Source organism: Panonychus citri, unplaced genomic scaffold, assembly GCF_014898815.1.
Source record: "Panonychus citri isolate SS breed McGregor unplaced genomic scaffold, ASM1489881v1 Contig00138, whole genome shotgun sequence".
Classification (NCBI taxonomy): domain Eukaryota; kingdom Metazoa; phylum Arthropoda; class Arachnida; order Trombidiformes; family Tetranychidae; genus Panonychus; species Panonychus citri.
Genome location: NW_026515543.1, coordinates 750,694 through 775,493, shown reverse-complemented (window position 1 = coordinate 775,493; position 24,800 = coordinate 750,694). Strand labels below are relative to the sequence as shown.

General features: G+C 29.6%; 1 protein-coding gene across 1 annotated transcript; it reads right to left on the bottom strand.

Annotated features, from left to right (window-relative positions):
* Positions 1–48: 48 nt before the first annotated feature.
* LOC128393273 (uncharacterized) lies at positions 49–24,343 on the bottom strand. The gene is made up of 2 exons (XM_053353413.1): positions 22,793–24,343; positions 49–877 (listed from the first exon to the last, which is right to left on the bottom strand). Exons 1-2 carry the CDS (start codon positions 23,846–23,848, stop codon positions 419–421), a joined length of 1,515 nt encoding a protein of 504 aa, XP_053209388.1. The 5' UTR covers positions 23,849–24,343; the 3' UTR covers positions 49–418.
* Between the last annotated feature and the right edge of the window lie 457 nt (positions 24,344–24,800).

Here is a 24,800-nt window from a genome sequence, read left to right as displayed (position 1 = left end):
TATTTAATTTTTCATAATCTTTTCGCTTAATTTATTATTATATTAAAGATATTAATACATATATAAGATTGATTATTTTATTGATACAAATTGTTTGATTTATAATCATTAGTTAATTAGTTAATTGTTATTATAATTATACTGGTCCACGGGTTGATTAATTAATTTTATTTTTAAGGGCACCTAAGTGTGATTATTAATCATTTTGATATATATAATTATTTAATAATGATAATAAAGAAACTCAAGCAACAATTAAACAGTTTCCAGTTTGTTTGGATAAGCAGATACACAATTAGGTAAACAATTAAATTGATGGAGAGTATGATTGATTTTCCCAATTAATTGATTATTATTTAAGGGAAATAATATTTAATATTGACATTTGAATATGTACAAACATTTGTACAGCTATTATTCAATTAATAGAATTGAGATTTTCAGCTGAGCGAGTTTTAAATATGAAACGTTTGAAAATTTGTCTTATACAAGTTCGAGCTCGAGTGATAACTTTATTTTTGACCTTAACGGTTCCCGTTTTAAGTGAAGACTTTGAACTGGAACCATTATTAATAACGGAAAGATTTTCCTTAATCTTTTCAACAATCCAAACCATAATCTGTTCAATATTATCACCAATTTCCGCAGAGACTTCAATAAAGTTAACATTAAAACGATCGGCAAGGTCAGAACCTTCCTCCGTGGTGACAACCCGTGCACGAACCAGATCAGATTTATTGGCAATCAAACAGATTGATAATTTAGGCTGAGAATGTGCTTGTCTTAATATAGCCAATGTTAATAATTGTCCAGCCTTTTCAAAGCTTTTCCGATCTGCAATTGAATAGATTATAAGTAAAGCTTGATTTCGTTTACCCTGTTAAAGAAAAAAAAAACGGAAACGGAAGACAATTTAAATTTAGAGAATTTGTCAACTTCATATTAGTTTATTTATTACTATTTATGTGAATAAAGAATCACCATGATGATGATAATGATGATGGTTCTTTGAGCAAGATCAAAACCTCTGAATTTCATCACAAACAAATAATATTTTTATCCATCAACTTTATTGGATAAGAGAGTGAAAAAAAGTGTCTCAATGTCCATTAGATGAGAGAAATGTTATTCCTAATACCATTTGAAGCTCATTGTGGATTCAAAGCTAGAAAATGCGATTCGTTATATAAAAGGAATCACTTTCATCTTAATCAGCATAAAAAGCTAATAACAATGATAATAATGTTCGAGTTTCGATATTGGTGTAATATCATCATGATCAATCATATTTCTAACATTTCCAATCAACAGAATTAATTTAAAGTTTGTATGAAGAACCTTTCGATTCTTAATACCTGAATTGGAAATTCTAATCCGGAGAAATGCTAAAGGATTTTAGGAAGAAAAAATTTCTTCTACTTTCAAGATTTACAGAATTGAACTTTTTCCTATCCTCTTTGGGATTTTTATCTCTTAGGTTCAGTAGCACTTTCGATGTCTAATAGAACTAATTATAAGATAATCTTCTAATAGTAACTAGGTAACCTCCGAATAATTTTGTTCGATTAGAATTCATTGATATTTGGAACTTATTGTTGCAAGAGAATCAATGGAAATACACTATTGAAATTTTATGTTCTTTGTTAGTTGACATTTTCCTTGGAAACTGATAAATTCTCTTGAGATTTTTTTCACAATCAAAGAGAAAAATAGAAGATTGGAATCGAGATTCAATCCAATGTAACCTTTTCTCGTTATCTTCCTTTATCATCTTCATCATTATCTCGATGTTGATTGTTACTGTTGAGAAAAAAAAACGTTGATTGTGATTAAGTTTAACTATCATTTTTGTTGTATTGTTGGAAGATTAATTGACTTGTAGAGGAAGAAAAGAAAATCTAAAAAATAAACAATTTGAAGGGAAAATTTTTCTCTTTCGAACTTTCATAATATTAGAACTTCGTTATATACTCATCACTTGCAGGGGCAGAAGATGATAAGTGTGTGGATTCTGATGATGATTGAATGAGAGAGAAAGAGAAAGAGATAAAGAAAGAGAAGTTCTAATCTGTGATTGACCTTGTTTTCTAATGGTGATAATGGTGAACGAAGTTATAATCAACAAAGTTCTGAGACCGATTCTCATGATGCTCATTTAGAGGAGAGAGGAAAGTTATCATGGAATAGAAAAAATGAAGAAGACGAAAAAAATCGAAAAATAGATAAAAGTTATTTTTTCTATTCTTTTTCCTTTAAAGACTCGAATTTCTTGTGATCACTATTATGTAACGATCGATACACTTTTCCATTGATATTACTCTAGCTCTTTATCTCTCTACGTTTTCTTGACCATCATAAACGTCTTGGAATAAATAATCAACAATAATCTTGACAATATCAATTTGAATTGGTAAGAATAAGAAAGATCTACTCTAGATCAAGTGTAACGATTTCCATGTTAATCATTTAGTATCTGGAATAATTAAATCTAATTGTCATCCGATATCATCGAGAAGCAAAAGATTTTAATCAGTTCTTACTGATAATAATTCGAGGTGACAATAAAAAGTTACGCTTACAGATTAGATTAACTTTTTATTACGATTACATGATCAACGTTGATTACAATTAAATAAATAACTTAATTAACGAGGTACTAATAGTAATAACAATTTAATCTTCATTTGGCTTTCCTGACAACTAGTTCGAGATAATTTTCGAGTTGCATATTCTAATGTTCATCATTTATATACACAAAATGCATACAAATGATGAACATTTTATTATACTCACAAACGCATAAACACTTTGAGTGAATGTCAATACATATAAAATTTAAACAGAGCTAACAGAGTTATCACCTATTCAGATTATCTGTCGAGAGTTATAACTTGTTATACAGAACTTAAGAAGAAAATTTCTATTTCGCTAACCTTTTGTAGTGATCAGAAGTCTGCTCACCAAATTCACCACACACAGACCTAGACTTAAGAGCCTAATATATTTGCCTACTGGAGAAGCTAGTGAACAATAGATTGACCTAATCTCACTGGCCATGATTTCCATCTGACGTCGAGGTAATAGTAATCTTCAAAAGAGAATGAATCTTCTCTTTTGAATAGTCTTTACTCATAAATTATATAATATCATAATAATAAATATATAGTAGACAAAATGGGCGATCATGAATATATCATTGAATCCTGTTGCTGTCACTACACGATGAAAACACTGAGATGACCCTCCTTCCTTTTTATAACCTCTTTATTTAACCTCTTCTCTCTCTCCTTGAATGGTCTAAGTTGATCCGTAGTAAATCAGCCCGGATTTCAGTCCATTCTTGGGGAGGGAAAACGGGAGAGAATTTTTTCAATCTCTATTAGAAAGAGATAAAAAAGAGAAAAGGAATGTTTTTGCGTGATATTGATGAAGGCGGTGACAACGAAAATTGGACCTGAGTTAAAAATTACAGTCGAGCCAGAAATTTCTTTTGAACAAGAAGAAATGTTTTCCTTACTACTGTTACTTCTGGGGTTATTCAGCAGTATTGTGCTTTTCTTGATTATGTCGATGAAGAACATCCAATCAATAGAGAAAAAGTGAAATTTAGCTAACCTGAATCATTATATTGCCATAAGGATACACCAATTTTTCGGATTTATACCTGTGATAAGTGATATTTGTCAGTTAGATAAAATCCGTATCAAGGATTCATTGGACTTTATTCGACTTGCTCATGGTACTAAAAATTTGAAAATAATATTAATATATTTACCGCTTTCAGCAATCGTAAGTGCCTGCTAATGAATACCTCATTTGATGAAATTCAAAGTCATATGAGCAGGTTTAATAGACCTTATTACTGTTTATCAGATATAAATTGATTGATTGTATTACACTACTGGATGACAAATCTATTCCCACAATCTTTTTTGGATAACTTTTTAATTACTTCTTTTTTTTGTTCTAAGATTTGCTTAGATTGACGAAGCACTAAAAAAGAAATGTTTAGAGCAAAAAAAATTCAAAATTTCCATTGATTTTCAATGAAAAACCCATTTTTTAAGCAAATCAAATTTAAATTGAGTATCTGTTCCATCATTTTCCATGGCGCAGATTTCTATATTTTGTAAAAATTTTCGGAAACTATAACTAATATTTCCGTAGTTATCGTATTACAAGTCGAATGAATATTAGTCATCAGCTCGTCAGCCGGTGAATACTCTTTAGAGTAAACTTTATTTTTGCGATAACCCCATAGAAATCAATCAAATGAATATAAATCTGAGTATATGGTGGCCACTCACTACCACAATCAAGTATATCAGAGAAACGCCAACTTATTACTCTCTCTCCATATACTCCTTGTAAATACTGGAGAACATCTTTCGTGCAATATGCAGTGGTGCCATCTTGATGGAACCAATATTTTTTCTCTTTGGCTGAATCAGCTAGCTTCTGAACTGAAGAAATTTTTTATTTTTTATTTATATTTTATGGATGGAGAGGAAGACGTTCGTAAAGGATTAATCGTAAAGCCTCTCTATTCATTTGCAGTTGAAGATCAGCTTTTCTTATTGATAATCTTGGATTTTCCTCGAGCATTTCCTGTACTTGCTGGACATTTTCATAGGTTGAAACAGTGACAATACCTTTGTTCTGAGATCTCCGATCATCAATTAATTAATTCCCTAAACTAATTATTAAGATATGTTAAAGATAATTACTTTATTTTTCTTTTATCCGGGTCATTTTTAATTAATGCTGATGATGAATAAGGAGAGGTCAAATTGCATTATGTAGAGGCTATATAAAAGTTTGTTAAAAGAAAAGAAATAATTTCTTAAAGTTTTTCTCTTCAAACTTTAAACATTGTAGTAATTTCATTTTTAATGTTATTTTTTGAAAAGTTCTTTTACAAGAAGTGTTTGTGATTTTGGTTTTGTTTTAAACGAATGAATAATAATTGAATAAAAATAATATAAAGTTGAAAAACATAAAATCATAAAAACAACAAAACATAAACAACGATAATAAAAAACAGCAATAACAACAATAAACACATCATCTAATTTTGCATATTCTGCAAAACGTTTAACTACACTTGAACAAAAAATGAGAGGAAAAAGTTTAGTATATTTCACGAAAAGTTATAAAATTTACTTATTCTCTCAAAGTTCGTTCTGGCAAGTTAATATTCCGATTGATAGTTCGGATCGCCTCATAGCCTCATAAACACTTTCACTGCGTTGATATTAAAATTTAATGAAAGCTTATTTAACTTTACCTTCTAATTCGGTCATTTTGGTGAAAATTTTAGTAGTTAATAAAAGGTTGACTCTGGATCAAATTGAGAGTTCTGGATCAGGGTTTCTGGATCAAAATGAGGATTCTGAATCAGATTTTTTGGCGCGAAATTTAAAACTGTATAACAGTTATATAAAAGCGGATGAGCTGACTACCGTCAGCTCATTTGATACGTTGAAACATACCATGATTTTACGAATCATTATCTTCACAATTATTTTAATCATTTTACTAGTAATATTCCGTGCTCTGTTTTTTACTGATATCAAATATGACCAAATCAATCTGGCCTAATTATCGTATTGATAATGTAGTTTGAATATGGTCAATTGGACCAATAGACATCAAAGTAGTCAATAAAAAGCGAAAGAAATAATGCAATGCTCAAGTTATACGAACTAATCATGGTGTGCTACTAGTTTTGCATTATTATATGTATTCTTAATTATGATCTCTGGTGATTCTCTACCTCCACATTCTCCATCATCTGCCCATAACCTCTTTTTGATGGAGATTTTGGTGAAATGCTCATGTAACATTACAATAAATACTTAGAGTCTCGGTTCATATTTACTAATGCTTTTTTTATAGCCAACCTGGGCCAATGTGTTGCAAGTTAGATATAATTTTCATAGCCATGGCAAGAATTCCATTTCTCAACGAAATCATTCAAACCGAGGCTAAAGTAATAATAAAAGAACAGTTGGCTGACCTTACATCAGCCAAGGCTATGCTTATTGCTAAAAACAGCAATAAGACGATAAATGATTTGGTGCAACAAATGTCAGCACTTGACAGGCTTTTTAACGAAGAAGTGCATAAAAATGAAGCCCTGCGTAGGGATAACACTGAAATGAGAGAAATGCTTACAATAAAAGAAGGCCAGGAAGGAGAAGAAGAGATTTCTTGCATCACCTGGGTGATGAAAAAAATGAAGAAAGAATTTTCATTGAATACAGAAAAATTCAAAGAGAACCCAAGATGGTTGTAATCTCATGTAAACAAAATTTATATCATTAATCATTTAAAAATTCATTAAAATTGGTTAATTTTCATTAATTAAACTTTCGCTTTTTTTAAATTTTGCGCAAAAAAATTGATTCAGAGCCCTCATTTTGATTCAGAAACCTCTGATCCCGAACTCTCAATTTGATCTAGAGTCAACCTTTTATTAACCACTAATTTTTAAAAAATTTTTACTCGCAAACAATTTCCTTTTGGCCCTTTAGTCCATCTATGAAATATTAGCTAGATTGTCAAAGTAATAAAGCAGTAATTTAGAAAAAAAGATTGTGGGAATCGATTTGTTACCCACTATGATTTATAGCAATCATGATAATGATTAGTTGAAACGATTAATTTAATCGTAATTGATATGTTGTGTTGCTTTATTTTATGAATTGATTGAAGATTATTTACCCATAAGATTTGAATGTTAAATCATGTAACTAGAAAAAAGTTAAGAAAAGTATTACATTTATTTACGGTAATTTGTTAATTGCATTTGATCAAACTAATTTATCTTTATTATTAAATGATAGCTGAGGTAAAAACCTAAAAAAATGTATTCAAATCTAAATATAATCATGATTTGCTAATGATTACATGTAAATTTTTTCTAACTACTTAATCAAAGTTACTTAAATCAACAGAATATTAATAGTTAGTTATTAATTATAGCAATTAATTTTGCAACGATTAAGTGTATATTTGTTTTTCACTCTACATAATCACGGAAAAAACAAAGATAATTATTAGTTAATTGTATTAATCAGTTAATATCCTTATTAAAATCACCTATTGAGAAAACTCATATTTTAAATCACCCAAGAATCAGATTAATTGTTGCGATGAAGTGTTATGGTTATTCAATTGCTGATTGATTGTTATTAAATCACTGATTGTTTTCATCAAGTTGATACTGAAAATAACTTTAGAATCCCTGTTGATTAAGGATGGAATCTGAAGTTCCAAGTTAACAACAATAAGATATAAACAAAGAATTGCTAATAGAGATAGAGACAGAGAAAGAGAGATATTTTAATTCCTTGGATTCTGAATATAATTGAATTCACCATGTTACCTGATAACCCGATTGTTGAGAATGAAAAAGAAGCAATGGAAAAGTTGAGATTCTTTCAAGTTCATGATTGATGAATTTCTCAGGTTGAGATAGGACTCACATGTATATTCATTGTTTTTTCTGTATATAATCAAATTAAATTGTCGCCACCATAACAAAAACCATGGCAATTGAATAACACAATTGAACCTTAATCCCCAATCACGAATACCAAGAAAATTCAATTCCAGTGAACTTTTCTGATGGTGATAATGATTCATTTCATATTTGAATCATTCCTAGATATCATTATAATAATTAATTAACAATTCACAAGGTAATCAACTCAAATTACATGAAACATGTTACTTTCAGTTAATTAACTTTACTATTAGTGTAATTATAAAATCATTTCAATTTGATTTCTCATAGCGTTAGGCTAATTAATATGATGATGAACAATTAAAAAGTAAAATTGAAAATTCTAACTAATAATGAATATGGAAATACATGTATCTTCATGATGAATTTTCATGAGGGTAATGGATCAAGTGGGTATTTGAATGAGATTATTTCATGGAAAATGTGAACACAATGGAAATTATAACAATCTTATAAATCTCTGAGTCTCATTTGTCTCTTAATGAGAATTGATGTAAATGATAAGAGTAATTCCCTGATTAGTTGAGTAATTTACTTCAAATCCGACGATCGTTATTCAATCAACTAAATTACTCAATTCATTTCTATTGATTAAGATATCAAAAGGGTAAAGATCAACATCTTAACATGGATATTAAATCAACAAACAATTAGTCTTTTTCTTCAATTTTTCAACTTCAAACTCGTTGGAAAATTGAACAGCATTAAGATGAAATTCTGATTCTTAATTTCTTTCAGTTTCATCATGAAATTCAATCATAAATCATTCATATATTAGTTCTGAGATAATTTCGTTAATAGGAAAAAAAAGTTTTTTCTTCTTCTTAAAAGTTTTATTAATCTATTTTTTTTTATCTTCTCAGAATCATCATCATGATAATCATCATCTTCACTCAACAAGCTCATGTCTTTCAAATCTAATCATCGCATTTACTTTAACCAAAATTTGTAAGAGATTTTTCATTCTCTCTCATCAAAGTTTCCCACCGAATCTCAACTGAATTCATGATCATCTTCATGATAATTATTCAGGCATTCACTGAGTAAATTTGAATTCTTGTCAGATTCAAGGAATAAGAACTTTTTCAATGGGAATTCAAAAGGCGATCTTAAAAACTATTGAACAAATTTTGAGTCTATTGATATATATATATTATTACATTTGTTATTAATGGATTTGTAATGAATAATCATCAAGATTATAAGTGCGATCATGATGATGATTATCATCTTTGTATCAAGTGAAAAAGGTTAAATAGATAAATAATTCTGATAATATCAATAAATGATGTTATCTGATATTGATTGGAATATAATATCACATTTCCTCAATTCCCTTGGATTTTGTTCATCAACATCATCATCATCATGTTCACCATGAAAGGATAAATTTTTGTTTCTATTTTATTTCTCACTTTAAATCCAAAGTAAATATATTACAATTAAATATAAACATTAAACAATCAGCTAATCAATTAATCAATCAGTACAATCAACTCTGGATTCACAAGAAATTTTATATCAAATTACACTATTTTCTTGCTATCAAAAGTAATCCTGATAATGATCATCATGATTAACCGTTGGTGGGCTGATGTGTTAATTACTCTGAAATTGTCATGGTAATTGTCATGATTACACCTGAATAAGTTTCCAAAAGGAGTTGAACTTTCAATATCAAATGACTGATTGAAAATCTCAAATTGAGTATATGCTGGAATTATCTGTAATCTAGATCATTATCTTTCTAATGATTAACTAAAAAAAATAGTAAAGTTCAATTAGAATTATAATACAAAGGAAAAAACGATAAAGTTCAGTGAGAGAGAAAAAAATCGAAAAAAAGTTGAAAACGAAAAATTCGACAAGTAAAATGTTAGAACATTTTTCTCCTCAGCATCATCATGTTTATCTATTCATTGTAATCTTTTGTTATTAAACATCAGCCAATGAACTTTTCATCAGATAATTCATGTATTCAGAAAAGACCAGACCAATTCTCTATTGCAAAGGTATTCACTTAGACAATATATTCTTAAAGATAAACTAAGCTTATACTAAATATTACAGGAAAGTTGGGTATTCAGAATGTAGATTTATATAAAATATTATTATCAGAACTTTTCTCTCTCTCTCACCTACTCCTCCTTTCCTTAATAAATGAGCCATGAATATAACAACATTATCATGAACATAATGTTTACAAACTGAACACAAAAGATTTTGTCTATTGATGATAATGATGATGTTCATCAACATGATAATAACATTCAACTTGACTAAATCTGAATAATATGAAACAATTTTCAATAATCATAATAATACCAGACTCAGGTTTAGGTTTGATTTAGTAATGAGAATTGATCGAGAAGAAGCCAAATCAAAACTGTCATGATAATTTTGAATTGACAAAAGTTTCAAACGACAAAATGAGATAATTTTTATTTCTCTTTATCATCCTTATGGAATCAACTTTCATCATGATAATCATATCTCTTTAATAGTCTTCATAAATCTTGACAAGATGATCTGAGAGAAGACAGATAACCATCAACATTAACCGTTACTCTTTGATTTTGGTTTAAATTCATCGTTTGCTGGTTAGCCTGGGGAACATAATAGTAGTTCTGGTTGAAAATTTTATCCAGGCAAACAAAAAAAATCCATGGAAAATGCTGAAATCTTTTTTTCTCTCTACATTTATACCTCATTCCAAATTCTGAATATTTCATCCACTTTTTACTCTGATAACCTGTTCTCATCATGATGATAATTGTGTGAACAATCATCAATCTCAATCGCAATTGAGATTGAGATTGAAACTCTTGTTAAAGCGCAGCAACAGTTATTTTTAATATCTAATAGCCTCAGGGTGAAGGCTCAGTAAAAAAAAGTCTACCAAAAGGTTAAAACTTTAATATTTATCAAAGAACTTTTTTTCCTACCTTTTTTTTTCATCTCATCTCACCAACAGAATTGTAATAATATCATGAAACCATTAACAAAAGAATAAGAAATTTTCTTTCATTCTTTGAATATATTATTGAATTCATTTGCAAAGGAAAAGTTTCATATTAAGAATCACCATGGTTCATGATACACAACAGGTTATGTGTCACTTTTTATTATCAGGTTTCAAATTCTTGAAAATATTAACTTTGATTACAAGGTAGATTCTTGTGTAGGTAGATTGAGCAAATGTTAAATCAATTTTGACTTTTTTTTACTTATTCCAATACTTTGAATATAATAGAGTTCATAATGAAAAATCAGAATCAGATATTACAATTTTCTCATTGTTGTTACTCTGATTTCAATAAGTTCAATCATTCATTGAAAAAATTCAAAATTTTGTTGAGAAACAGCAAAAAAAAACAAGTTCATGATCATGAAGCCTGAATTTTGATAAACCTCTAACTGAAAGATTTTATGAGTTTGTTGAAAATACTGAATACAATTATCGTGATTGTTTTACAATATCATATGATCAACAAACCACCATGTATAATATTGTACTCTACAGATTGTACAACCTTAAAGTGGACCATGAAATGGATATGCTGAAATTGGTTGATCAGAAAGAATCAGTTAGAAAAAGTTCAGATTGTTTTACTTTGTTTCAGGAGAAATGTTAAAGCGACATGTTGATCTTTCACCATTTAGAATACAAGTAATAACCATTTGCTACGAAAAAATCTCAAGTCCCAAAAGTGATAAAATGATAAAAATCATGTTATCATGTTATCGTTTTGAAGACAATCTTCCCACTCTGAATGAAGGTGGATATTGGTTTTGATTGGCATTCGTTATAATGAAAATATTCTGGGAATAATCAGAATTACATTGTATTTTCTAGCAGAAATCAACACAAAAAAAAATTTTCTTTCATGTGTATTTGTGTGGGTATTCATTTTATATGAGTTTCAGTTATTATTCATCTGAGTGGAAAACAAAATTTCATTAAATGCTATCAAATATTTCAGTCTATCCCCATCTTAATCTCCATTCTACTGAATTAAGACACTAATAATTTAGTTACAAAAGTAATTATGTAAGAAACTTTTCCCTAACTAATATCACTATTGTTATTATTAATACTTTCATGAGGAGAAATTTCCAATTTAATTCAAGCAAATCAATAACATTCCCCATGAAATATTAAACTTTTATCTCTCCGATTCAATTGAAAATATTGAAATAATAGCTTTGTTTTGCTCGTTCAATGCTAATAACAATATAAATTACTAATTTCCAAGATAATAATAAACTCTCAAGTCATCTGATCATTTCAGGGAAAATGGAATTGAATTTACAGGGTAATTCTGGTAGAATGCATTTTTCTGTCAGAATTTTTTTTGTTCATCTTCCCATGAGTTACTTGAAATTCCCATGTAATAATAATAATGTATAACCAACGTATGTTTAATAAGCTTTACAATTTTTTTATTCCTGTTTCACTTTTTTCCTCTTCCTCTTGAGTAATTGTATCCATCATCATGGTTGTAGATTTCAATGGTGATGAAGGTGCATGATGATGATGATGCGATCATGATAACCATCTGATGAATTTTGTCTTCCACTGAACTTATCAAGAATGGAAAATGAAATTTTTCAATTCTCTTCCTTTTCCTCTTGCTTATATTTTTATTCAACTTTCTTTCAGAAAACTTCAAGAGTGCTTATGAGAATGAAAGATAAAAATATCATTAACAGGGTGAAGAAAAAATGGTTGAGGTTGAAGATTGAGATAGATAAAGAAAGGTATATAAGACAAGGTGAGAAAATGGATCGATAATATAGTGATAATTTTCTTCTACTATTTATCTCATCTACATTTGAGTCTATGAGTATTTAGACTCAAAACTTGAGCTATGTGAGTTTCAGCGATGCTCAATCGTCGTAATTTAATATCAAGGTCATTCTTATTTTGGTTACTTGTCTGTTTTGCTATTTAAACCGTGTCTGATTATCAAATGACCTTTAAACCATTTCCTGATAGAATGACCGGAATGACATTGGTATTGAAATATGACAATTAGCTAGAGAGTTTTCAATGAACATCAACGTGCTATAACGAATGTCCACCCCATAACGAATTATCGTTATCTACACATTTGACTTGACCACAGAGAAAATGAAAGGTCATGATATAGCAAGTACAAAGTTGAAGTTTGCATTCAATGAATACGAGATATGCCAATGTCTAAATCACGATGTATGATTGTTAGGATAAAATTCAAACCCATAAAACTTGAACCAAATGAAAGGTCAAATTCACACACAATTACACAGTTGTCCAGGATATAACTTCAACATAGTGTGTACTTGAATATTTGAGCCCGAAAGCGATAGCAGGCTGTTATTTTCTCAATCTGGAATGGTTTTTGAAGGAGAAAAGTCTTTGCTAGGTTTCTTAAAAAGTATCAAGAAAATTTCATCTTGAAGTCTTGTTGAACAAGTTTAGTAGATTATCCTTGTTTTTTTTCTTACTTTTTCTTATAATACTAAACAATTAGGAAACAGTTTTCAATCGAGATTTTTACTAATCAATCTCAGTTGATTTTTTTGTTTTTCTTTCATACCGATCTGGAACTTTTTGTCTCTTTTTGGTTATTTTTTCATCCAATTTCATTCCATGTTTTCTGGGGTTTAATCAGTAATCTTTTCAAACTCCAATCATTATTACATGATAGTTGACAACCTTTTTCTTTTGTCAACTTTCCACTTAAGTTTACAAACTGATGGCTTAGCCGATTAATGGTAGAAAATGTTAACCAAAAAATGAATGAAAATAATTTCTTTTCTTATTTTCTTTTTCTTTCCTCATGGATTCAGATAACCAGAACATTTGATTTGGTGTACAGATACTAACTGACAAAGCCAAAGTTTCTGAGCACATACACAGAGTTACATTATAACATTCAAACAAATTCTAGATCATAATTACCTCAGTATGATTATCATAAAGTATCAAGTGGAAATTTTTATGAGCCCTTAAGCTGTTCAGTGATACTGCAATTCACCTCGACCTTTGAATTCCCATGAAACCCAAATATTCAATAAATTTCAGTACTAATCTAGCTTAATACGAGTCTCATTATCAACATTATTATCTAAATCCCTGATAATAATATTAATTTGAATGAACTGTTTTTTTCCTTGAAATAAGTTCAAATGAATATCAAAACGTTTTCGTACAAATTTCATATAATATTAGCATAACTTTCAATCCATTACTGTTGTTCACCTTTGTATTGACATAAAATTCAATCGAAAACATATGAGAAGTAAAATTTCATTTCGATAATAACAATACCCACTGAACATAAATTCACCTTGGAGATGAAATAGGAAACCATAATTTTCTTCAAGCCAAGAATTTCTCATGGAAGAAAATTCTGAATAATAACTTTCTTTTGAGAGGAAAAAAAGGAAGAGAGAAGATTTTTTTTCTTCATTATTTTCATTTCAACTCCTGAATATATACATACATGTATATTCAATTCTCAGGTGAGACATGTTGTTCATTGAGTATTGATCAAATTTCAAAGCATTAAGTTATCATTCATAACTTGATATACCCGGAAAAAACCACTCCTTTGAAAGTTAATAACATAAATGAATACAGATATGAATGAATTTTCAATTCAAACATTCATGAGCTCTGAAAGTTTCAAATGAGACACCGAAAAAAATTTGGTTGCAATGGAAAGTGAATGTATCATGGTAACATTATAATGGAATAGGGAATTGAGGAGATAATGTAAAAAACAAAAGCATCGATAGAATGATGAGTAATTTACACTCAGGAATCTGATGAATTCTGGGAATAAGTGTAGATATAACAATGAACAAAGGTGATTGGGTGAAGATTCTGTGTGAATTTGGTATAATGAACTTTCAAAATGTGTTCGAAATCAGGAAATTGTGACTGATTATTTTACTCAATCTTGACATTCTCATGTAATAATGTCCATGTTATATTCAATTATATCAACTCTCTAGAACTTGGAATTCTCTATTTTCTTCCAGGGCTTTCCAGGGCACTATCATCATGTTCATTTCATGGTTTCTTCTAGGTTGATTTAGATTCTCTGGTTATTATTATCATCTTATCTTATCTGTTCATCTCACGTTACCTGGAGTAAAGGAAATGAAAAAGTTTCCAACTAGACATTCATGATTCGTGTAACAAATGATAAATTTTTGCTGATCTCTGATCATGTTCATTATCATGAAATTGAGGCTCAATTGAGTAGATGAAATTTTCTATCCACATCTTTTGATTGCTTCGATTGACTGACCATTTGTGGAAAAGTTTTTTTCAAACTATTCTGAACACTATTGATAAAAGTTCATGAGTTTCTCATCATCATGGAGAAAAAAGTGTTTTCATTTTTCAATAAAATTCTCTAACCAGAATTCTGGTTTTAAAAGCAATTAAATTTAGCACATGAAATTATCTTTGGGAATTTGTTGTTTCTCTGTTTATTTTTTTTCTGCTTAAATTGAAAGAGCAGGGGAGAGAGTGTGTGAAAATATTGTCAAGAATGACGAGTTCCTGAAAGCTCTGAATTCACCATGGAAAAAAAGTTTGATTATCTTTCATTTATAAACTATTATCCACCACAATGAATGAATGATTATCATGATAATTGAAATCAGATTACAATTCTCTGGTTACTTCTGATGATAGAGTATAGATATTATTCACTGGGAAGATAAGAAGATAGAATGATAAAAGATTTTGTGAAAACAGAAGACAAATAGAAACTTTAACTTGCCATGTTTCCGCCATCAAACCTCAGAATCAGAATCAGAACCAAAATCCTCAATAGAAACAGAAATTTTCTCTGTCTATCAATTTCCTCTTCCAATCATCTACATTGTAAATTGAATATATGTTATTGATTTTCAGTTTATTCCAGACTCATCATACTCTCAATCTTAATCATCATTATGATGATGATCATCATCATCATGGTGACTCTTGAAAAACGATAAGAAGGAGGAATTATCTATCTTGAACTATCTCTATGTGTAAATATTGTCTTCGGAAGGAAAGAGAGAAAGAGAAAGGATGAGTTTACTTTCTTTTTTTCTATTCTTTTACCATGAATACCTTTTTTTCGTCAAATATCATCTCCATGATGAAGATTATTCTTGAAGAGTTTATACTTTTCATGGAACAGATTTTTTATCACTCTTCATCTCTCCTTTTTTTTTCTTCACTTTCTCTTCTTCTTGTCATGGAATGAATATCCTGAATCTCTTATGAATACTCCTCTTTATGATGTACATGATACTTAATAAATGTACTTACTTGATGGTTATGAACATGAACACGATACGAAATCATATGTTTATCATATTACAGAATAAATATGCATATGGTTATCGTAATGGTCTAGAAGTTTTTGATGAGAGTGAAAAACTTGTTGATATTATTTACTTTTCATTTCTTTAATTTTTGTGCTCTCTTTTATTAATTTGATGATTAAAAATTTAAATTAATCACTTATCGTAATTATGCCATTCAGTTCAATACCTAAACAAATATAAAGATGAATTTTACCTTAGTAATAAGTATCTTTATCTCTTCTCTTATTGGTTTTTATATTCTAAAATTGTTCTCAGATTTTTTCCTCTCAGTCGATAACGTGGTCCTGAAGCATTCAGATTCGACTCAAGCAAATGAAAAGCATTTTGAACCTTATTCGGGATTTTCGGTGGCTTTTGTCCCTTTATACTGCTCTCTTACAGCCATAGGATTGGATTTGGATTCTGATCTTCCTGATGGTGAACATTAAGCCATAAAGCAATCGATCCATATAAATAAGTTTAATTTCATTCAAATCACAACGAGTTTAACTCGATCAACTGAGTATCTAATTGAGTTGATAACAGCTTAGCTTATAATTCTGGCCCCTCATCGAATTCAGAATGAAAACATTTACTAAAATCTCAATTGGTAACAATTCAAAAACTTGTTAAAAACATAAATAATCATGATAATCATATGGTTAGAATCCAAATGGCAATCAGAAAATTTTGTCAAATGCTAAGGAGAATCCAAGAAGAAGAAGATGGAAAGAAAATTCTATGTCAATAGTAAGTCCATAGAGCTGAAACTTGACCTGGACACCTTGAGATGATCATTAATAATGAAAATTAATCAAACCAACAAGCAAATGGTCAAACATATTAAAGTGGTATCAAAGCTTAATGGTCAAGGAAAGGGAGAGAGAGAGTTAAACATCAAGATGAACAACAGAAAGACACATTCAATATTAACATAGGGGGAAGTGAATTCGGGTTATTCTCTCATTAAAATTGCATTTATTAGGTCAATAAGGTAATTACCGTCTGATAATTACCATGATAAGAGAGAGAGAGAGAGAGAGAGAGAGAGAGAGAGTTGGAAATAATATGTTCGAAACTTCATTGGATATCATTGAGTCATCAGTTTTTCTTATGAGCTGAAAATGATCGATGCTAGATGATTCTAAAGATAATTTGAAAGAACGAAATTTATTGAGAAAACAATTTGAAGAAAGAATAAAAAAGTTTTTCAATGAAGTTGATTTTCTTTACAAATTCATTAGAAATAACATTACAAAAGAGATACATTGAATTAGATATATTGAGAATTATTCTAAACATGATAGTGTTAATATCTTTACTCTTTTCCTCAGAATTTCATGATAGATCGAAACTTTTACCCTCTTTCCCTGTGAAAATCATGAGCTAAATTGGGAACTCTTTTAAACTTTTCAATTGTAACTTTAAATGGTAAAAATAAATGTTCCTCAATTGTAATAACTCCCAATGCTAACATTTAATTCAATTTAATTTGATCAAATTGTATTTACTTCAGATGATGATGATGATGATGAAGTTATCAAAATCACCATGATGATCATGATAATCAGTTTGAAATTGAGTTAATTTAAAATACAATTTTTACAAAGTTAAATCTAATCATCTGATGAAACAATAATATCACTTTCACAATGAAACAATCATTTGATTTATATTAATAAAAAATAATCCACTTAATTGAATTACAATTTTAATCAAATATCAAATATATTGATTAAGTTAATCAATTGTTAATGATAAACAAATCACGTTTCATTGTGAGAGTGATATTAATCATGGGAATCTATTTACTCTCAATAAATTTCAATTCCAATCCAAATCATTGAGAATATGCTTCACATGCATTGTGAAAACAATTGGAGTAAATACCCACCAAGGGTATTCATTTATTAATATTACTCAGAAGAACCATAGTTATTGTTATTTATATTACATTTTCCCCTGAAAATAATAACAATAATCTCTCTGATTAACTCAATTATAATTCTTGCCTCCCAATTTCAACCTAATCTAATACAATATCCCCATTGAGTCCACCAAATGATTAATATAAGTCTAAATTCAGCATTCAGATTATGATAATAACTGTAACAATTTGAGATTAATTAATTATTTACATTATTCCCCATGAAACTAATTAACCATCAAACTAAAAATTTCAACGATAACAGGAAAATACTTGATCATTGTGAATACCAATACCATGGTAACATCATATTATTATTATGATGGTGGTGGAAATTTTTTCGCAAAATCATCAGAATATCTGGAAACTCTGAGTATCATGAAATCAAATCAGTTACCAATGATTAATTTTCACGTGACTTATGAATACCCTCAACAGAGTAGAAAGTATTAAATGTATCAAATGGTTGGTTAACTTATCAACATTTTCACAGAATCAAATGTAATTGTTTTCAATGTTAGAACGTTGAAATTTTCGTAGTATCATCATTCAAGGTATTTATTATCATGCACCAGCATTTACCAGTATTACTTTCATGGTGAATATCACCAGTATCACCATCATCATCCAGAACCATCCAAGGACTGGATTTTATTTATTATTAACGGCACCTTGAATCTCATGAGATTATAATCATTTTATCATCATCAACATTATCATTATTCAGAGTATTCATTCATGATAATCAGATGAACAGCATGATACAAATATGTGAATATCCTTTGTGTCTCTAAGAGTTTCATGATTATAATATTATATCAAAATGTGAATATCCAGTTAACACAATTTCATTATCATGATGATGGGAAGGAGAAAAAAATAATTATGATTTATTTTGAATAATGATAATAATTGATTCTGATAAATATATAACTAAACTGTGATTAGATGAGATTATTTAATCTGTCGATAATGATATTGATCAAATCACCTCAGAATAGTAAAACTTTTATTCTGTCAACTGATTAATCTGTAATCTTTGAAACTAAAAAGCATAATCAGATTAACGATTATCTTTTAAATAGTAATCATAAGATTAACAGATTAACTTTTCTAACGTTGAGTAAATATTAATTATTACTTGACATTATCAAAACTCTTGTCAATTATTATCATCATGTAATCGTCAAGGTAAATTTTATCTGGATATTCATTCAGCTACAAGTAACATATTCAAATAATCAAAATGATTGTTAATGTCACCCTGCTGATTGTTTGTTATAAACATTTAGCTAATCCTATCGGTTGTTTAATTCAAATGAATCAATGGTATTCATTTGTAAATGTTTTCATCAACTAATTGTTATAACAATCATAAGGTTTACCCTAAACTAATTAGTTGTGAATACAAACTAATTGTTTTCCCTTTTTCTCTCTCTCTCTCATCAAATTATTCACTAATATATTAAATTGTATATACGCTATTTGGTATTCAGATTAACATTCACCTTGGAATAGGGGGGAAAATAGTTCTTATTTAGATTTTTCCCCTAATCTGAATAATCATCACCATCATGAAATAGAATCAGAATTCAGTTACTGATAAATGCTCGACTTGAATCTCTTTCTCTCTTCCTCCACCCAATATTATGAGTTATATGCAAAGGTGAATATTGATTAGTTTCTGAGGAAAATGTTGGAAAATAAAGTAATATTATTGTTCTCGGTTATTTGTTTTTTTCGAAAGTTTTTTTTACAAGATTAAGTTAGATTGGAATTGTTATTTCTGTTCCTCTTTTTTTTTTGTGCATAGAAATTGAACATTTCACTTGGTAAAACAAAAGCTCTGAATACATGATAATCTCTTGTTCTCAACTTGTTTCTCTCTTTTTCTGTTATCATTCAGAATTTTTATCCTCATCATATGGATATTGTTATCATGATGATATTTATATATTTGCCTTCGAGCAACTAATGTAATAGATCTTTAAACATATTACTCGAAATGTCGAGAGCATCTTCCAGCAAGAGATTTTCAACTTTACCTGTACCATTTTTTCCCCCTCGATTCGAAAAGGATTATCAAGGGATTGAAAGTGAACCTTAAGATGATAGTAACTATGTGATGATGAGAAATTCGAAATGTAATTCTACCATTAGGAGAATGCTGATTGAATTTTCTTCTAGCATTTCATAGATTCTGAGTCTGATTTGGAATGAAAAATAATCTTATCTATGTGAATGGAGAGAGAGAGAGAAATAGATACAGTAAATGAAGAAGGTGTGAAACATGTAAACTTTAGATTCCCAGGTAATTTCTTTCTTCCATGATAAATGCTCAGTTTGTTCGTGGCCAAGGGATAGTAATAAAAAGGTGAGAAAAACGGACTGTGAATCTTATACTTTACACTGTAAAAGTGAAGTTCATGATAAATATAAAAGGTAAAGAACGAAAATATTTATATTAACCACGAAGGGAAAAGTTGTTGATTTGAATTCTAGCAATTCGTTAATATATCACTTGGAATAAAAGAGCAAAAGTATTACGACTGAGATTTTCTGTCGAGAAAAAAAGTTTCATCGAATCAATGAGATTTTTTTTTATTCTTATCCATCATCTTTATATGAACCAAGAAGCTCAATCAATGATTTTTTTGTCATCGCTTGCAGGCTATCTAAAAGGTTCAGTTACCCAATCATGAGAATCATGAGATCCTCTGAGTTAGTCGTAATGAGGCGGTGAGAGAGAAAGCTGGAGTGAGAAGAAAAAAATAGTTCTAACATGAGTTCATAGGCCATTAGAGTATAAACATTAATACAGTTAATCATCTTAACGAAAATAATACTGAATGTTAATTGGAACCAAAAATAGATGCACATACATATCAGAATTACGATTCTCATAAATCAGAATTCGGAGAGAGGAAAAGAAGTAAAAAATAAGTTCTAACGATCAATTCAATTGGTTCATTTATCTCAAGCAAATTGTTATTCCAAGGTGGACAAAAGTTATTGTTATTGTTTCCAAGCAATTCCAAAAAAAACTGACCCTTGGAATCCTTTATAACTTTTACTTTAAAAGAATCGCAATCATCTTCATCATCTTCCTCATCTTCCCTTGTGAATTGAATCAATTTGTTTAGTCAAAATCGTTACTTTCGAGCTATGAAAAAAAAGAATAATTTTCTTCCTTTTTTTTCAATCATCCATTCATTTTATGTATTTACCTTACGTTTATTCATGATGATGATGATAAATTCAATGTTATTTTTCAGGACTTGAAATGTTTCCTTTACATAATGGAAAACTAGATTCATATTGACCATCGGTCAGTATCTCTCTCTCTCTCTCTCTCTCTCTCTCTCTCTCTCTCTCTCTCTCTCAGCTATTCGATTCTCAATCAACAGCATTTCATTTTTATTATCAAAGGAAAAGGTGATCACAGTTACTTTGGTAACAATATTTATCCTCCATTGATTGATATTTGATCCATCACTTGCTGTTTCCCACCTTTAACAATCTTGACATACTAACTGATTGTTCAATATGATTATCATTGATCATTGTTGTTTATTTATTATTATCATCATTTATCAGCATTCTTATTGCATTATCATGTCAATCAGAGTTGAATCATGATGACAGAATTTATTTTTCATGAAAAGAGAAAGAGAGTTTCTTTCATAAGTTTGTCAATAATTTCAAACTAAATCGTATCATCACTTAAACACTGAAACTCATTGATGGATTTAAATATCAATTGAACTGCACATGGTAACTAAATTATTTTATCATAATCGTTATGATAATTGTTCAAGTGAATGATGAAATTTTAATAATGAAGATTGATACATAATAAGAATGATTAATAATACATGTTGATATTTTTTATCCAATGGAGATAAAAAAAAACCTTCTCAAATTGTGTCAGAATGTTTTTTTGTCTACACATTGATGGTAAGTGTTTATTAGCCTGATTACATGATGATGTTCATGATGAACATTTATCCATAATTACATTACTATTAATATCGTTACCTGGCTTATATAATCATGACATTGATATAAACGACTTGTGACTTTACCTCGAAGTTTACTTTAGGTTGTGAATGTATCAAGAGCAAGACAACGAGAAGAAGAAGAAAAAAAGTTCTGATGAAAAGAAAAACAAAAACAACCCAACTTTTCATCGAATTTGTGTGTATAAGAACAGTATTAGAACTTTTCTTCTACCATCTCTTTATATTATGATTTTAGAATGAAAAAGAAGAAGAATGAGAAAGAGAACAAAAAACACAAGAAGATAAAGAAAATTAATTGAACTCGAAAATAAACATTTATCGGTTACCATGTATTTCCATGGTAAACATGATGATGGAAAGTTAATGATGATGATGAAGATAAATTGAAGATGCTAATCCTTTGTTAATTGTGAATATCAGGTAATCTCTGATTGTTTATCAGCTAATTAAAAGTTAAGACTCAAATTGGAAGAGCAGAAAATTAATGAGTAACTTACTTTTGATATTATCCTTTTTTTCATTTCAAATCTAAATTAATCATCTTCATGAACAGAGACAAAGAGAGAGAGAGAGAGAGAGAGAGAGAGAGCTTATGCTAAAATGATCCTCATCATATTCATCATCATGAATGTCAATTTAGAATCAGTTGAATGATTAATCTCAATATTGAAGAGGTTATAGAATATGAAAAAAGCAAGAAAGAAATTCATTTTTCATGAGAAAATATTAACAGTTGAATCTTTGGCTAGAAAAAGTTGGTTGTTATTATCATGATCTAGAATTATGATTTCATGAGATAATTACATGGTGTGACTATGCACATATATGTATGTGTGTTATGATTAAGTTAATTAGTACATGTTGTAAATTTCATCATCATTATTATTATCATAATACATGGCTTTTCTGTGTGTATAATGTTCATGGTGTGATTATCAATGTTTATCTTACCTGAACTGATGAGGGTGGAAATGAATCTTCACCCAATTCCTCTGAATCATCAAATTTATCAATAAGATTAAAATTAATGTTAAATTGCTCATAATCGATAAGTATGGTTGCTTTTAACCTTTCATTAACCGAATTACCTAAACAGGCACTCATGACACGATGTTTACCCACCGACTTGAAACCCGCTACGAAAACATGAAAAGTTTTCGAGGATCGTAATGAATCACAAGAGTTTGAAGATTTCCTTGAACAAGTTGGTGATCCTCTGGGTAGATAACCATTATTATTATTATTACCACAGTTGGAACCTATTCCTCTTTCACCGCCGATAACACTACCACCCATCATTCCCCCACCCATTGATCCTCCTGACCTTCCATCGGAAGTTTCTCTTGATGAAATTCCACCCTGAGTAGCTGAAGATGCAGAAAGTGAAACATGCAATGGTTGATGATGATAGTGACTTCCACTTCCACCATGATGATGAGAGGCAGATGATGAAAATGACTCTTGACCAGATAGATGATGAGAAGATGATGTAATACCACTGCTTCCACCATTTCCTCCTCCACCATGGTGGTAATGATGATAATGTGATGGAACCTCTTCTTTGGCAACATAATTATCAGGTGATGCATTACCTAGGAAAAAATCACCCATCTTGACCACCCCACCCTTTGAGGTGCATCTGAATGATTGTACTCGACGGGCACCTCTTGGTTCACCACACATTGAACCGGGTGTGGTGGTTGTCGATCCACCAGGACTGATGGAGGAAACGTTTAATGATGACGAGGGTCCAGGTAAAGGTGATGAAGGTGGATTAAGACGGTAAAGTGACCAATCGTCAATAGATTCCAATGATCTTGGATAAGTGTAATCTCGAGTTGTATAAACGGTTTTAGGTACTCGAAGGGAGTAACGTTCACGTCGACGGTGGGTGTAATTACGAGCTGATTTAACTCGGCGGACTGGAATCTGATTACGATGAAAAGATGATGGTGGACTTTCAGGTTCGTAATCATCGAAAGGTTCAAATCGAGTGTCAAACAACATGATTCTGTTGATTTGGTTAATAATCAAACGATTATTATTAAAACTATCGATTATTATCCGTTATTTGCACCAGTTAATCCGAATGTTTTAGTTTTTCTTTCCTCAATGAACAACAAAACAAAATAAAATTTCAACAATCAACTAAACCACAAAAAAAAACAATCTAAACAATTAACTGATATGGTTAACTAGATATTTGTTGTTAATGTTACACAAAATTAAATACAAACAATTGAACTGATTAAAATTCTTGGTGTGTGTTTGTATGTTATCAAAGATTATCTATTTTAATTGTTGATAGATGACAACAATCAAGTTGATTAGTTGTTGATTGGCAACATTTTTGAGCAACAATTAGTTGGCAATTTAAAAACTGAGAAGGATGAAATTGTTTACACTAGAAAATGATTGAACATCAAATGAATAGTTTGGTGGAAAACGAGAAAATGTTCAACAGAAATTTCATTCCAATTCATTGTGAACATTGAACTCTCACTGAGGTTCGAGGTTTTTACCATGCTCAGAATTTTCTGCTTATTGTATATTCGATTTCAAAGAAAATCTCTCTCTCTCTCTCTTTTAGAGAGAAAATCGATAATTTTTTTTGTCGAGTTTGCGTTCAAATAGGAAATTATTTTTCTCTTCATGATAATCATTCAGGTTAATCAACATGATGAAAACATAAAATTTACTCATTTAACCCCCAATTAATTGAATCTACTAATTAATGTGCAAATCGAGTATAGTTATAACTTATTCTCAGTTCGAGAGTTGAGATTATTCAGCAAATCTATCAGGTCACAAAATCGTAATCACTTTTCTCAGAGTGTGAAATTTAAGTTGAACTTTTTTCCCTTTCCAATTCAAGATAAGATTCAATGTTTACATGAGTAGATAATTTCAATGGTAACTGATACATATTGATACAAACTATAAACTGGTCAAGATGAAG